Source organism: Lithobates pipiens, unplaced genomic scaffold (assembly GCF_037356315.1).
Source record: "Lithobates pipiens isolate NorthernLeopardFrog02 unplaced genomic scaffold, aLitPip1_a1.2 Scaffold_19, whole genome shotgun sequence".
Lineage (NCBI taxonomy): Eukaryota > Metazoa > Chordata > Amphibia > Anura > Ranidae > Lithobates > Lithobates pipiens.
The window spans coordinates 200,229,091-200,245,996 of NW_027507764.1; the positions used below are offsets into that span (position 1 = coordinate 200,229,091).

General features: G+C 38.8%; 1 protein-coding gene across 4 annotated transcripts in view; it reads left to right on the plus strand.

Annotated features, from left to right (window-relative positions):
- Nucleotides 1-15,488, plus strand: part of BBS9 (Bardet-Biedl syndrome 9) — a 572,212-nt gene extending 556,724 nt beyond the window's left edge. For all 4 annotated transcript variants that reach the window (XM_077491619.1, XM_077491622.1, XM_077491621.1 and 1 more), the window contains 2 exons: nt 5,137-5,359; nt 14,598-15,488. In XM_077491619.1, the coding sequence (XP_077347745.1) occupies nt 5,137-5,359; nt 14,598-14,635 (261 nt within the window). In that variant the 3' untranslated portion in view covers nt 14,636-15,488. The remainder of the gene's footprint in view (nt 1-5,136; nt 5,360-14,597) is intronic.
- The last annotated feature ends 1,418 nt before the right edge of the window (nt 15,489-16,906 follow it).

Genomic DNA, 16,906 nt, shown 5'->3' on the forward strand with positions numbered 1-16,906 from the left:
CCAGGTGTTTCTCTCAAGATTTCTGACAGAGGAGTGAAAAGAATTATCAGAAGAGTTGTCCAAGAGCCAAGGACCACTTGTGAAGAGGTTCCGGAAGACCTGGAATTAGCAGATACAATTGTTTCAGAGAAAACAATAAGTAATGCGCTTAACTGCCATGGTCTACATGCACCCTCACCATGCAAGATTCCATTGTTGAAGAAAAAGCATGTTGAAGCTTGTTTAACGTTTGCTACACAACATTTAGGCAAGCCTGGGAAATACTGGGAGAATATAGTCTGGTCATATGAGACCAAAATTGAACTCTCTGGATGCCATAATACACACCATATTTGGAGGTCAAATGGCACTGCACATCACCCCAAAAACACCATACCAACAGTAAAGTTTGGAGATCGGAACATTATGGTTTTCAGCATATGGTACTAGCAAACTACATATCATTGAAAGAAGGATGCATGGAAAAATTTATCAAGACATACCTGATAAAAACCTGATGCCATCTACCAGAATGATGAAGATGAAACAAGGATGGACATTTCAGCAAGACAATGAATTCAAACACAAGGCCAAGGAAACTCTCAATTGTTTTTAAAGAAAGAAAATAAAGCTGCTAGAATGGCCCAGCCAATCACCTGACTTGAATTCAATAGAAAATGTATAGAAAAAACTAAAGACCAGAATTCATGGAAGAGGCCCACAGAACCTTCAAGATTTGAAGACTGTTTGTGTGGAAGAATGGGCTCACATCTGAGCAATGCATGCAACTAGTTTCTCCATACAGGCGGCATCTTGAAGTCGTCATTACCAACAAAGGATTTTGTACAAAGTAGTAAATACATTTCAGTTAGCATGTTCAATACTTTTTCCCTGTGCCATTCCATTTTATTACACATAATTTAATTTCTAAACTTATTTGTTTTAGTTTCTTAGTATGTATGGATTTCGTGGGTTAACGACGTGATGAAAATTTCATGTAAATAGCACCTTTAGAAATATATTTAACTAGAAAAATGGTGACGTGTTCAATACTTATTTTACCCGCTGTAGTTGATTAGTGAAAAATTTTTGTTTGGGAGTAGCAACAACAATCTGCAAGTGAGTATTGTGCCATCAGTAATGAAAATATTTTGCAGTGGCATGAGAAACGTTATTGTCATCAGATTTATCTGCATAGGGGGGTTAGATTTGTTTTTGAGTCCCCACAGGCAATCAAAGGCCCTTTTTTGTGTATGTCAGTTGCGAAGGGGATCTGTCTAGTATTTGGAACCTATTCACTGTGGTTACTTTCATGGTCATGTTTTAAGTCTTTAAGAATAAGGTACCATCTTCAGGGATCTTTGATTTCATGCATGCAGATGAAATGTGTGGTGCTCCTAAAACCGGTGGGAACCCCCTTATGCTTAGCAGTGGCAAGATAAACTTGTGGATAGTCAGACCTTGGAATTTAATCATAGAAGAGCAAGAGTGTATTTCTTGAGCACAGGCTATATCAGCCTTTAGGGTGCCAAAATATTTGAAAAATATTTAGTGTGACTAAGGTAATAGCCTTATTGCTGAGCCATTGACAGAATGAAAAGGAGGAACCCGGCTACCCCTGTCCCCTGATCACGTAGGAGGGGAAGGGGAGGAGTAGACCTTAATCAGGTAAAATGGTGGGAAGAGCAGTGTCTCCCTCCCAGAGGATAACATGTTGTCAAGGTAGCTTATGTGTCAATGCTCTTACAAAATCTGGATATCAAAGAGTGAAAAATAAATTCCTATTAGAGCAGGCAGGTGCATGGGCAGGTCTTAGACGGTGTGGTGATGAATGGATGGGCTATTGGGATCTTGAACTTGTGCAATGGTGCATGTCTGAGGAGGATAGGGTGTGAAAATTTGTGGATGTTTGTTGGATAAGGTGTCCTGGTTTTGTAAAGGTGTTAGCAGTGCATCATAACAGTGCAGTTATTGAAAAATAAGGTCAGTTGAACCTGGAGCTAAACAGGTTGATGAAAAGAATGCATCACCACACACACTCTTACACTGTGGTTTGTCAAATTGCCCACCATAAAAACCTCTCTGAATATTATTAGAGAGGGTAGAAATTAAAGTGTTACTAAATCCAGTAATATGAAAATAGTTCACCCCCCCCCCCCCAACCTTACACACAGGTGCCCACGGCTTACTGCCACTATATACCTTTTTTTGGATGATCTGTATACCACGGATACATGATAAACTGTAGAGTTTTTCCAGTGCTGAGAGTCTAGGAAGGAGCAGATGGCTGAGAACAAGTAACTGTTCTATCCAGCATAAAAGACACAACTGAGCATGTGCAGGTCGGCTACTCTGCCTGTATTAACTGGCTTTCCTTAGACAGTGCAGGAGGGGGAGGATCTATGCATACAGAATAAAACAGCCTTTTTATACAAATCAGAGGATTAACCCCATAAGTTCCACAGTGAGTATAACAAGCATACTATGCTGCATATATAGACTGATTTTACTGTTGTGGGTTTAGTAACACTTTAATCTTAACTCAGTAAGAGCAGTTTGATAACGTTGGGGGCAGCTCAAAGTAGAGGTGAAAGCATATTCCTGTGTCCCAGAACATGGAGTGCCAGCTTGTCCTAATACCAATCCAGGGTATGCTATGACTAAGCCCCAGTGGGGTAAAATGCATCAGGGTGTGTGGTTTAGTGACATGTAAGCTGAGGCCGCTCTTTATAGTTTATTTACCTTGGCTGGTCGGGAGTAGTGCTGATCCTTTCCTCTTTACATTCAGTAAGAGAGCAGTTTAGTTGTGTGGAATTTAGTGGTTTAACCCAGGTTAATAGAGCTACAGAGACCAGATATAGGGTGCACGCACCTTCTCTCACAATTTTTGGATAACTGACAGCACAATACAATGTCTTCATTTATAATACATCAATACAAGATCAGCGAGGAATATCTGGTAATGCCTATTTTCCATAATACCAAGATACTTCCTAAGCAAACTTATAATTCTCCATTGGTGAAGACCCGAAGGTCAGGACCCCTGAGTAAGCAAAATGTGTTAGACAAATGGCCAGAAACATATGAAGAATAAAATGTCCTAGGCAGCTGCATCATTTGAATTGGAGCCTTAGATAAAAGAGAAAAACAAGGCACTAGTGAACATTTATGAGGATAGGAGCTTGAGCCCAAAGTTCTGGCTTAAATACAAGGCATTACATTATCACAGTAACAAGAAACTTCAATTGAATGTGGTATTATGGAGAGAGTGTGCCACATTTTGCAGTATTGAATCAGAATTAAAGCATCTATAAATTATCCAGCTAGGATGTTGAAGCTTCAGGGAGGTAATATATGTGATATAACCATAGTATGAAGGGTCAGGATCTCTTGAAAGCTAAAGTGCAGAGGGGGCAAAAATATTACCTTAAGGCAGGGTGTTCCCCCTTATCCCATTGAAAACTAAGAGAGGTTGCCCCAGTTATTAATTAAAAATTTCCGTAACTAGCAAATGTATCAAACAGAGAAGTTGAAGTAGATCTATAACATGAGGACTTCAAGACCTAATAATGAACTGCCAGCTTGGCAAACAAATAGATGATCAAAGCAAATTTGCAAGTAACCATGCACTTAAAAGGGTAATAAATTGTACCAGAGCACCACAAACTGAAAACTCCCATTTAATTTAATGTTAATATTCAAAGCAAACTCATCCATCCATTCATGTTTCCAGGCTTTATTTTATTGAGAAATCACTTTGATAAACACTCCCCTAGCATTGCTACCATCTTGAGTAAGGGCAGATTATTCATGTAGCAATTATTTCCTGTAATCCATCTGCCCTTGCATGCAAGAGGGTGTGAATAGCTGAGAAAGCCTCTCCTCCCTTTCTCTGTGAAGATTCCTGCGATGTATGACATCATTTTGCCTAGGCCAGAAACCAGGACGCACCTGAAGAAATGTAATAAAGAATATAAAAAAAAAGGAAACATAATATACAGTACCTTCCTAACTATTCACTAATGCTAGCAGGATAAAGATTAAAAATAGTTATTGTTGATTGTGAGAGTTTACTTTCATTTTAAGGTCACTCCAGCATGCCCCCTCAGGTGCACAGGTGGGTGAGCGGGTATGCCCAGCATAGGTGTTGTGTTAGCTGGATGGCTAAAATTTAAGGCTGCAAAGTACTTATCTGGTACATCCTGTTGTGGTAAAAGAGGTACCCTTGCTCTGAAGGTAAAGCTGGTAACAGGGACAAGGTCCTTCAGCATACGCTGTTAGAACAATGCTGGCTGGTGAAGAATCCATCCATAGCCTGGCATATTTGGAAGAAACACCATGGCTGAAGGTAATTGATGGACTGTCTTCTCTTGGCTGGTATTGTGGCTGGGAGCAGTGAATGAGCAGAGTTTGGATGCAATGTTTCAAGGCAAAGCACTGTTAGGCGGGTCTGCATTTCTTCATGTGATGTTCCTGTGCATTTGCCCTTAAAAGTGAAGGTGAGACAGAAGGGAAAGATTCATCTATATACAAGTTGGTTCTGTTCCAGGACTTGAAGCACAGGTTTGATGTTTCTGTTAGTGATGGTTGAAGGTTCCAGATCTCCAAAAGTTTGGTAAGAGTGTCTTTGAAAGCATAACTTCTGTTGCTCACCTGCTTTTGGAAGGATTAATTTCTTGATACAAAAGTATAGGAGCTTTACAACTAAGGCCCTAGGAAGTGTGCGTGTGTGTATGCCCTTTCGGACCTTCTCGTTTTCCAATTGTTCAAAGGAAATAGACAGAACCAGCACCTGTATTCAGGAGACCACGCATGTGTAAATTAGATAATCTAGAGTGATTTTTAGCATCTTTGATTTTGGCCAGAAAAAAATCGATTTTCATCCCTAAGTCACATTATTCTTGCGGGCCTTGAGATTTGGTGTCTCCCTGGAGAGTTTAAAATGTCTTTTGTAATTGGGTATGTGCATAATTTGCTACTGAATCAATACCATTGTTCTTGCTTGTATTGTTTATGCGGACTTTGAATAAAAATGGTTTCCTTTCTAAGTATGTAATGTATAATATATCAATATAGCTTTATATTTCAAAATAATATGATTTTAAATCTCCAATTTATAATGACATGGTTGTCTTTTCTTCCTCCCCTTTCCTGTAGGGTTGGGAGGAGACTGTGGATGCAGCACTGTCTCATCTTTTAAGGACTTGTCTGTCCAAAAGCTCTAAAGAACAGGCTCTTAACCTCACTAGCCAACTCAGCATCCCAAAAGATACTACAAGGCTGAAGAAACACATCACTTTGCTCTGCGACAGGCTGGCCAAAGGTGGCAGGTTGTCATTAAGTGCCGACTCTGGATCTCAACAAGCCATTGTAATGCCAGGTAATACATGATTAATACATGTGATTGTGACGATTTGTAAAATTCACAAGTGCTAAGTGGAATTAACACAAATTCAAATCAAAACGATATTACTGAAGTTGAATGTTAAATGTTTATTATAGGCAGACTGTCAGTTGGCCCTTTTCTTTGAAATGTATGTATGTATTTATTAAAACTTATACTTTAGCTATACCCATTACTACTAAGTTTAAAATAAACTAAAGACAGACTGTTTTTTTTTTTTTGTTTTGGATAGAGTGGAGAGGAATTAGAATACTTTGTCTTTTTAGTGCCGTCTGTGCTCATATTTGGGAGAGTCATCCTCTCAATTTGTCCTGATTACCATTATCATTGAAAGTGAAAGTAAAATAAAATCACAAATTTTGGGTTGTCCCATGGAAAAGTAATAGAGGGGACATTTTCAAATGGGGACACTAGTTCTGGTTACCTGGGGGTACCCAATGGATTCCCTTAGTTTGCAGGGATTTCCTCTCACTTCCTGCTTACTTATGGGACAGGAAGTGAAGGTAAATCTCCACAATAAGACACAGATGGCAGAAAAAAATCTGAAAATGGTTATAACCTTCCCTTACTCTATTCAAAATTAAAAAAATAATTTTCCCTATAGCTCTTCTTTAATGTATGCACATACAGTATGTTGCCACAAATTACTTTTACAAAGTTTCCATTAGAGCACCTTTAAGACCCAATCACATCCAATATGATATCATGTTCTATCACAATTTTGTTTCCAGTATATATCCCATACCACACGTTTTTATTTTTGATATCCCCCCAGTGGAAAAAAAAGTTAATTTTACTCATCACTGAAGTGAGATTAAAAAATGTATGTTATATTTATGTTATATTATATATTATATTGTGTATTAAACTCCTACTTGACCACTTATCTCCTAATTTTATTTTTTTGGTAATAAATCAGTGAAATCATATTATGATTACGATTTAGAACAGGATTCTCCAAAGTCTGGCCTGCGGGCCACACTTTCCCCATCCTCTCTCTTTATACAAACTTCAATGTAATGCTTCATTTCCTTCAAAGCTTGTTAAGCATAGGGGAGTCAGTATGTCAACACTTCTTTCCATTTCACAAAGTGGAGCAGAACTCAAAAGATGAGGTTTATACAGATTTTTTTTTTCTCCCCACATCCCTGCCCTCAGGACCCCCCCCCCCAAGCTGTTATAGATGATTCTATGAATTTCAAATGAGAATCAGCAAGGGGTACATCCGGCTGACTGAGTGTGGGGAGGGGCAGCATGGTGCGGCTACAGTAAACACACAGTGTCCAGTTGCAGAGAACAGAGTAATTCACTGGAAGGCACCTGACTGGGGACACTTACAGCATGTACCAGCAATGTGTAGCAGAGCAGGTCCCAGATGTGCCGACAGCGCCTGTCTTGAGGAGTGGAATGTGGCCTGGCCTGTCCGAACCCAAGCAGAAGGATGACATGTCTCTATCCTTTCCCTACACGTCTGAAACCTCTCCCTGCCACTAATCACTATCCCTCAGACGAGCAACCTGTCCCCATACTACCCACACGCAGCTTGTGCACCAAGCCTGGTAGCCAGGGCCTTAAATAGGCTCTGCCTGACCCAAGATGGCTGCTTGTGTCACATGGGGTGGCAGCATCCAATTGAATAATTTCTCCAAGTGTGTACTTGTATCGCTTTAGAGGACTAAGTGTTGTTTCTGTCCAATGTTTTGTTCCTTTACTATCTGCATGAGTGACTTCTGACATCAAGAGGTAAAAAAAAGTAACAGGGAAGGGAGCTCCAGCACACAGACTGTGATTGACAGTTTCAGCTCTGTTCCTGTGTGAAGGGGCGGTGTCCCTTCCCTCCAGTCAGTTCTCACTGAGCTCTGCAGAGTGCAACTACAGCTCCCCGACCCCCTGCTTTCTGAAAGCTCAGACAAGCTGTATAAATTCTTGATTTTGAATGGCTGTAGAAAAGAGAAGAAAACAGAAGATTAACAGGTATAACTTATGCAGGGTGAACTGCTTTATCTCTGTGTATTACCTTAGGTCAGTCATTTCACTGAGTAAATGTAAGGGTTTACAACCATTTAAAGAAGGGTATACACATACAGTTTTTGTGGGGAACTGTCAGTTTTTTTTTTTTTTACTCACTGGTTGAAGGAAAGAAAACTGACAGTTCTTCACATCCAGACAAGCGATCTGGATGCAGAAATCTCCCCCACTGAGCTATTGCATTCTGACAGGGGGGACTTCCCCCCTCCTTCCACTTACCCTGATCAGCGCTGCAGCCATTGGCTGTATGTGCACATCGAATGCTGGTTTACCAACATGACTGTTTGACAGAAGCTGATCTAATTATTGGCTCAGACAGGGGTACACACAGACCAAAATTCGCTTGGTTCCCGCAGAACCGGTTGAATTTGGGTACATGTGCAGCCGACTTTAGAAAATGAATGTAATCACGAAAGGGAGAGAGAGGATACTCTTCTGGAAAAAAAAATTAATAGCGGGCAACTTTTTCCTTGCCTCTGTTCCCATTAGAGAGATCTCCCATCTTGTCCACTGACCCCCCTCTCACATGGACAGGGAGTATAGTAAGTGATAAGTGATATCTCCCCAAAATATAACAGTACAAACCTGAGAGGTTCTATATCCTTCCTCTCTTTATTCAGAACAAAACATATGGAAACAATTGTTTTATGCTGCCATAATTAGTGCTTTAAGTTCCTATATACGTGAAAGGGATATTTGAAAATTATATTTAATGGAAATGTTCCTAATTTGTAGGTATATACTTAGATTAGCATGAAAAATTTACTCACTATGATCTGTGTTTTGTTTTTGTTTGATGGGAAAAAAAGGTAACAGGATTTTTAATTTCTCCCTTACATTAGTATTACTATAATTTCTCATTTGATATACAAATTCACTATCTGTTTTAAATTATTAGCTCTAATATAATTTTTATATGTGTTATGATTAGGTCCTAATAAAAGAAAACTCTTTTTTTTTTCTGATATATAATACTATATGCAGTGAAGGCTTTTGTGGAACACATTCCACATTTTGCTAGACCAGAATGGGTCAATCTCTGGCTGCTTTTCATAGGCCTAAAACGTCAAAGAACTTGTAAATAATACTCACTGAACTATGTTTAGAGAGTAATGACCGCGATAAGAGTCAACATCCTCCTGGGATTGTAAAACCCCTTCTCTGCTGTTTACACATTGACAGTTCACAATGTAGACATTCAGGGTCTTTATGGACAAGTTTAAGCCATTCTCATAAAATATATTTTTTTCAGGAAAGGGATACTTGTTTCATTCCTTGACTCTTGATAGCTGACTTTATAGTATAATAAATAAGGTTTTTTTAGTTTTTTGTTTTTTTAATGTGTACTGTCCTTTTTTTTTAATCAGTGTTATACATTGTTAGCCATCAATAAAGGCAAAGAAAAATTATGAGTTTTATGTTAAAAGAAAACATAGAAAATTACTTTAAATTTTTGATGCAATTTTAGAATGTAAAGAAGATTTCTTCCCATCTGTACAGATAGAATTCCAAAACATATAAACATAAAATAATTTGATATCTAACAATCAAACGTGTTTCTTAAAAAATGCAATTTCAATCTTTTCAATTAGGTTGGGTTAACCCTTATGCGAATTGGATGCATTCTGCATTTGGAAGGGTCCTGTGATTTCCGATTCAGGTGTGAGTACCGGCAAAAATGTAGACCTAATTCGCACATGAATCGAGGAACAGGAATGCACCGGACCCCCTGCTATGAGCCATGGCAGCAGCATGTGTGAACCCAGCCTTACTCATTTTAATTGTCCATTTGGCTTAAAGTTTGTTAAAAATCAACATGCTTTGCTTTATTTTCAAGTTCTCAACTTCTTGGTAAGCTGAAAGCAACTATGTAACAAAAAAATGCAAAGCTACAATAATAATACTTGCCAGTCCTGACTCCAGTGGCTCCAATCTTTGTTGTTCAGAGCTACACCTGCCACTGGAATCTTCAGTATCCTACACGGTTAATGTAGGGGAGACCTGTGGCTGGTAACACTGTATGCTGGAGCTAGGTGGGATGTAAGGCTCATCAGGCTCAGCTTAGACTACAAGAAATGGCGCCCAGCTGCACACAGGCTAGGGACCATTTTTTTTGTATCCTTCTTAGTTTTCTGGCATATCTACACTTGCCAATGGGATTTTCAGCTTTGGACACTTCTGGGTGAGCTGGATGCTTGCATCTTTCAGCTGTGTAATGTAGTTTCAGACACTGCATCACTAGTGTCTCTACATGTAGAGGGGAGATGCCAGCATCCAACTGTCATGGTTATGCAGTGATCTTCCTCTGTTTGCTTACCTCCCCTCATGTTTTCTGACTAAGAGGCCAGCCACTTCCACCTGGTGGTTTTTATAACCTCTCCTCTAAGCATGGCTCCACCCCAGGCCCTATCAGGGAATCCTATATTAACCTTTGCACTGCCAGCCAGCGGTGCTGATCAACCATTGTGTATCCATTGTGTGTTTGGCTTCCTGTTTCCTGCTTGCTGTGTGCTCTACGTTAGACTCTGTTACCGACCTTGGCGTGTTCTCAACGATTCCTGTCTGCTTGTGACCTTGACCTTTTGCATGTCCCTGACCATCCCTGTATGCCTGTGACCCTGAACCTTTGGCGTGTACTCTGTTGTTCCTGTCTGCTAGTTGCCCTGAACTCTGCCGTATCCCCTTACTATCCTTGTCATTCCAGCCTGCTGCTTCCTTCTCCTATAGTCTACTGTGAGTGTGAGCTGTAAGACCCTAGGGGCCACGACCTGGAGCCAGACTGCAGCGAAGTCCATCCTCACCACTGGAGGCTCTGGCGAACACCTGCTGGCTCTTAGACTCCGTGCCCTGGGGAATCTATGCTCCAGCTCCCATTGGGATCTGTGTTAGTGATCCTGTAGACCTGGGTACAATCCGCAGCAGTCAGTCCTAAGGTCCACTACTTAGCGGTGCACTTCTGACTCCTACGGAGTGCATCTGTCACCTGGTCTCAGGTGACCTGACACCAACATAACCAGAAGGGTTTACTTCCTCTTTAAAACCCATGGTGGAATTCCCCTCCAAAGCCATAGCACTTTAAAAACATGGACAAATATTGCCAGGTTACACTGTCAAAGGCCTTATGAATATCTAGACTTAATAGCAAAACATCATGTAAAAAAGGTTGGCATCCTAGATTACAGTCATGGCTAACCGGATATTGTCAGTTCAAGTGAAGTCGCACGATTTTAAAGTCCGATCCAGTGTGACCATAGACTAAAAGTAGTGGTGAAAGAAATTATCTTGTAGTCAGACCATGAACAAGAGTATTTGGCAGCTTAAATGGAGTTGGATATTATATTTGGTGAACAATAAAAATATAATCCAGTCTTGTATGGGTGTTATGCAGATGTGAAAATATGTGAACTTCCTTGGCCTGGTATTACTATCTCTCCATGTATCAATCAGTTGGTTACACTGTAATGCTCTGTACACACGGTCAAAATTTTCGACGGAAAATGTGTGATCAGATCTTGTTGTCAGAAAATCAGATCGTGTGTCGGCTCCATCTGACTTTTTCCGTCGGAATTTCCGACACACAAAGTTTGAGAGCAAGATCTAAAAAAATTTCCGACAACAAAATCTGATCGTTTAAATTCAGATCACGTGTAGACAATTCCGACGGACAAAGTGCCACGCCTGCTCAGAATAAATTGCGAGACAAAAGCTATTGGATACTGCCCTCTTTATAGTCCTGTTGTATGTCTTCTACCTCACTGCGCTCTGAACGGTTGGATTTTCCAACAACTTTGTGCAACCGTGTGTATGCAAGACAAATTTGGGCCAAAATCCGTCTGAAAAAATCAGATGGATTTTGTAGTCAAACTACTTTGCAGCTCAACTATCGATACTCCCTAAATATCATTCAACAGAAGACATACCTTTATGGGTATCTATTGAAGCCATTGATTGTGACCCCATATCAGTGGCCAATCTACTATGGATTCAGCCAAAGAACAGATTGCATCTGACTAATCCTATCACAAAACATTCATTGGTTATCTGGGATAGATTTGGTAGTTCATGTAAATTACAATCAGTACATAATCCACTTCTTTCCTTTCTAGGGAATCCAGCTTTTTATTCTGCATGGACATTTCAAAATCTTTTTCAGCATGGTCTTCTACTAATCTGACTAGATTCTATAAGCTATTATCCTCAAATACCTTTCAAACATTCCCTATGCTATGTATGAACTACGGGCTCTCAAACAATGAGATATTTTGATATCTACAAATTAAAAATTTCTATATGCCTCTTATTGGGTCAGGTTTAGCACTTAGTCAAATGTCTAAATTTGAACATATTTGTATAAGTGACCCACATGTTAAAGGTTTAATTTCATATGTGTACCAAACCCTTATTACTACCCCCAATGCGGTACTTCCATCATATTCTGTTAAATGGGCACAGGATTTGGGTCGAATATTTAACAACAATGACTGGTCCAACATTTGGTTAGCTACTAAATCATCATCTCTCAACTGTTATGCTTTGGAAACGAACTTTAAAGTTCTGGCACGATGATACCTAGTACCAGCAAGGATTGCAAAATTTTCTCCATCTTACCCTAATCATTGTTTTAGAGGTTGCTCCTCTCCTGGTACTCATTTTCATATATGGTGGGATTGTCCAGTGGCGCAAGAATTTTGGAATAACATATTTGCAATGGCCTCTAAAGATATCTATATTGCCCCAGACCCAGCTATTGCACTTTTAAATCTCAAACCAGATTTACTCATACGGACACAATTCAAACTACTTGTTTATATTAATACGGCAGCTAAACAAACCATAGCTAAGGCATGGAAAACCAAAAATTTTATTGTGGCGGAAGCCAAACACAGACTGAACAAAGCTCTCATTTTCGATAAAATGACAGCTATTGAAAACAATAATATTAATAAATTTCACATAATTTGGCAACCATGGGTTAAACATTTCTTTCCTTCTGATTTTGACCAGTCATTGCTGTTCCCACAATAAAATCCTTGTGTATCGCTGTTGTGCTATTGATTTATGTCATGTACCAGGTCACTACCTCAAGAGTTTTCATCTCATCCCTTTTCTTCTCTCTTTTCCTTCTTTTCTATCCCTCTTCTTCTTTTTTTATTTTTTTATTTTATTTCTGTTTTATATTTGAAAAGTTGGTTTATTTCTCATCAACATAGAGAATCGATCTCTCTTTTAGAGTGTCTATTCTTCAAAACTTTCTTTAAATACTGGTTGTGCTGAGCTAAAGTTAACCAGGAAAAGAGTTTTACTTTTTAATTCTATCTGCCCCCACCTGTTCACAGCTTGAACCCATTTGGGGTGGACAGGTGGTCTGGAGGCATATTTCATTAATTCTCTCATATAGTTCGTTCCTAATTTAGTTCAGTACTTATAATATTATAGTATACAATCTCTATGTTACTTATACTTTCACTTATAACATACCTAATCTATGTGATCAATACCTGATTATAACTATATTGTAAATTTACGATACTCATGATATGATGCTCGTTATGATCTGTAAACTTCCCTTTTTTTTTTTCTCTTGAAATTCAATAAAAAGATTTAACAAGGATTTTGTAGTCAAAATGTCCGACCGTGTGTACAGTTCATAATCGTTTAGTTAGGGATTTAAAAAAAGGCTTTAGTAGAAGAGATAGAATAAAGCCCCATACACACTATCAGATTTTCTACTAATTTTTTCCTTCAGATTTACCAAAACCATATAATATGAGGTCAGACCTTAGGAGTTTCAATTTGTATGCAATCAGGCAGGCCCTTGCACTACATGGTTTTGGTAAATCTGAAGACAAAAATCTGCAGAAAATCTGATAGTGTGTATGGGGCTTTACTCCTAGCCAGAGAAGCAAGGACTACCATGTTAAAGTCCCCACCTATTAACATACAGAATGTGGGGAATGGTATCTATCAAGGATTTAAAAAAAAATTATTGAAAAAATACGTTTGGGAATTATCAGGGATATATACTATACATTAGTGGCCTATTATCCAAGCTTTAAGGATCAGAAATCTGCTCTGCTTGTCATGATACACATATTGTACATAAAATGGAAGAGAGTTATGAATGAAGATGGTCACACCCCTGCTCCTAGTGGTATATTATGTATAAAAATAATTGGTTATATGACCTATGGGAAAATGCAGGATAACTAGAATTTTCAAAATGCCTTTCTTGTAACAGAATTACTTTAGCTACCAAATGTTTGTATTGTTAAAAAAATCTTCTTTTTTTTTTTTGCTTTTGTGGGGAATTAGAACCCTGAACATTATGAGAAATGCACTTTATAGCCATTTGTAAAAAAAAAAGTACTAATCAGAGTACCAGATGAAGAGAAAAAATATACTGAGATAATGTATAGTCATTGCTAAATTCCAAATACAGTAGAGGGAGATTGGGCCATCTACAGTCATCACCCCATATAACACCCAGAATGCAGTGCAATGACCATTCAGTAGTTAAAAATATTTTGCAGTGAGAGGGTTTCTTTCAGGTTTTGCAAACAGGTATTCTATTGTATTACATGGTAGCTACACCACTCTGTTTACTGGTGCTGGTTAAATTAAGCAGCTATGAGTAACGTCATTTTCTCATTTAGTAGTCATTTTTTATCAAGAAATCTTCCAAGAATATAAAACCATATTCCTGAAAAATAAATTTCATCAATACCTTTCTAGGGCTCCCATCTAGCCCCCCCCCCCCCCCACCACCACCACCAACACCACCACCACCACCCACCAACACCAACACCAATGTCAGTTGGCAATGCATTACAGTTTTCTTCTCAGTTTAGGGAGTTTAACATCTTTATTGTTAAACTAATGTTGACTGCTTGTCCAGGCAGCCTGTTGTAAAATACAACATTTTCAAAGATGTACAGTATAGAAATCAGTGCTGTATATTGATTCTGTAACACATTCTTAAAGGTTGTAATGAGAACTGTTTGATTTCTCTTTTAAGTTTTATTCTCTCTTTTATAGGGCTCCCATCCAGTCCCCCACCAGTAGCAGTTGGCAATGCATAGCTTCGTTGTTTTGTAATATATTATTAGTGTTGTTTTCAGTTTAAGCAATGTGAGAATTACAATGTGACATTATCTCATGTCCTAACATTATGTACTGATATCAATAGGAGAAAATGTGGAGACGCAAGATGAAAATGAAGAATAGCTTCGGATGTCACCTATGTGGACTGCCACAAAATGGAGATCATTGAAACATTCAAGATGCTGCTATGGAGTGGTTATGTGCAGAAAATGGACAACTATAATTTAAAAATGGTGTCATAAAATATATTTTATACATTTCCAGGTCACGTTGGCTACAACCACAGATTTATAGAGCAATCCTTTTTTTTTTCTATGTTGCTAAAATATTTTGTAGTTTTAAACTGAAATGTTACATAGCAATTTTATGTGGTTTGTGTATGAAATGGGACCATATTTTGCAAGCCATCTGTGCAATACAGATGGCTATTTACTCTGTCCCTTGGGCCACCAAATCATCTGTACACATTTGCCATTAGCCAACATGTATTTTTTTTTATCTATGTTTTTCCAGTAATCAATAGTTTATTATAATCACCATATGTCAGCTGCTTTCTGATTTAGAGCAGTGTTCTACATTGCGAAGATTGCTGGGAGCCATATTTTTTCTTATCCCAGGCAATAGTAAAATGCTGAGCAATCAGTTTACGAGGTGTGATATATGTAAATGTTTATATATTTTTATTAATGTTTAGCATTGTGACTATAAACTACTGTGCAAAACAGAGCTAAAACAAATCCTTAATAGACTGTTTTGAAATATTTATATACAGTACATTTCTTTCATTTCCAAAAATTTACCAACACCTATTTAGCTACTTTCTTTTGGAAATTGAGAGTTTGTTGGCTGAGCTAATAAACATGTTTAAAAAGGGCAAAACCAAAATAGGAATCTGTTGCTTTGTCTTTTCTTGCTCCTTTTTATCTAATTTATCCACCTTTAATGAAAATAAAATGTTGTATTACAGTGAAATCCATTTTTCCAGTGTATATTGCCTTTTTATAAAAGGGTAAAAAAATAATGTTTACTTGTTTTTATTTAAGCAATTTAATAATTGTATGCATTTTTTCACAGGCAATTACAATCTCTCGATCATTTTTTTACAGTTAGGGTTTCCTATATAATATCTATCTATATATATCTTAATTGCACAGGACAGAACACTGCACTGGTGTTCTTGGACTATGGGTTATATGCATCTTCAGGTCATTGGGCACTGGCAACAACTGGGCTGCCTACAGTATGTACCCATACAAACCCACCCACTCCACGAGGCTCCAGTTTTTAGCTAGTATCCCTAGATGATGGATGTGATCTCCTCTAGAAGAGTATTTTTCTTTTAAACTATTTTTTTTTTTCTTAAACTTCCATCAACATCTGTATTGCAGATGAGTTAGCCTCAGTGTGTACCATGGGGAGATTTTTTTGTTTTTGATCATCAAACATTCTTTATACGTATTTCACCTTAGTCTCCTGTTCTGTACACTCCACAACACAGTATCACACACCATTTCTCAAAGGGACATTACCCATACCGGACTGTATTGGGCCAGCCTGTAATGTTTTCCTCAATCATGGGATCCTGCGTTAGGTGCTCACCTTAGCACAAAGTGCAATGTGTAAAGTTAGCTGTAGGGTGCTATACAGGTCCAGTGCTGTGGTTCTTTTTTATGGTTCCCGGATCCTGAAGACCCCTTCCATATTGTGCTGACTACAAGGGGGGAAGCCTGGATCTACAGAGGGTCCAGCATCATGGATGAGGTTTCCCTGTATGTAACACCAATTCCTGACTATTAATGTATTCCTCTGTGCGTAGTGTTAACCCCTGTTTCCAAAGCTTCTCTGCATGAGAAATTTAGTCTCAGAATGATGGGGTGACTTTGTCATATTTCCTAGATGACATGTTCCCACCTGACTGTTCTGCTGGGAACACACGCGTATGTTGCTGCAGTCTCTTTTTAAGAGACACAGCCACAGGAACACAGTCAGTGACTGGGTTATAGTGGCTCCCTCTAAAGAGATGCAGAACCCCTTCTATTCTGCATTCCAAAACAATACCTCACTGGGGGGTTCCTTCACTAGCATTGACAGATCACAGGCACAAGGGAGCTGGGGCTAATGGCTTGAACAACATGCAGCCTACTAAAGGACTAGAACAACATGCATCCTACTAAAGGACTACAGGAAACACAGAAAAACCACTCACGTTCTCCCATGTCCCAGAGCAATATCCTATCTTGACACTGCTGCTATTCTGTAGCTCAAGCTCTCTCTCAGGCACACACCATGTGACTTGTCTAACAAAAGCAGCTTTCTCTGCCACTATGTCCAAAGGCACGTTTCTGTATTGGCATCTCTTAATTGTAAAGAACCTTTGCTTGTTTTGCATAAGGA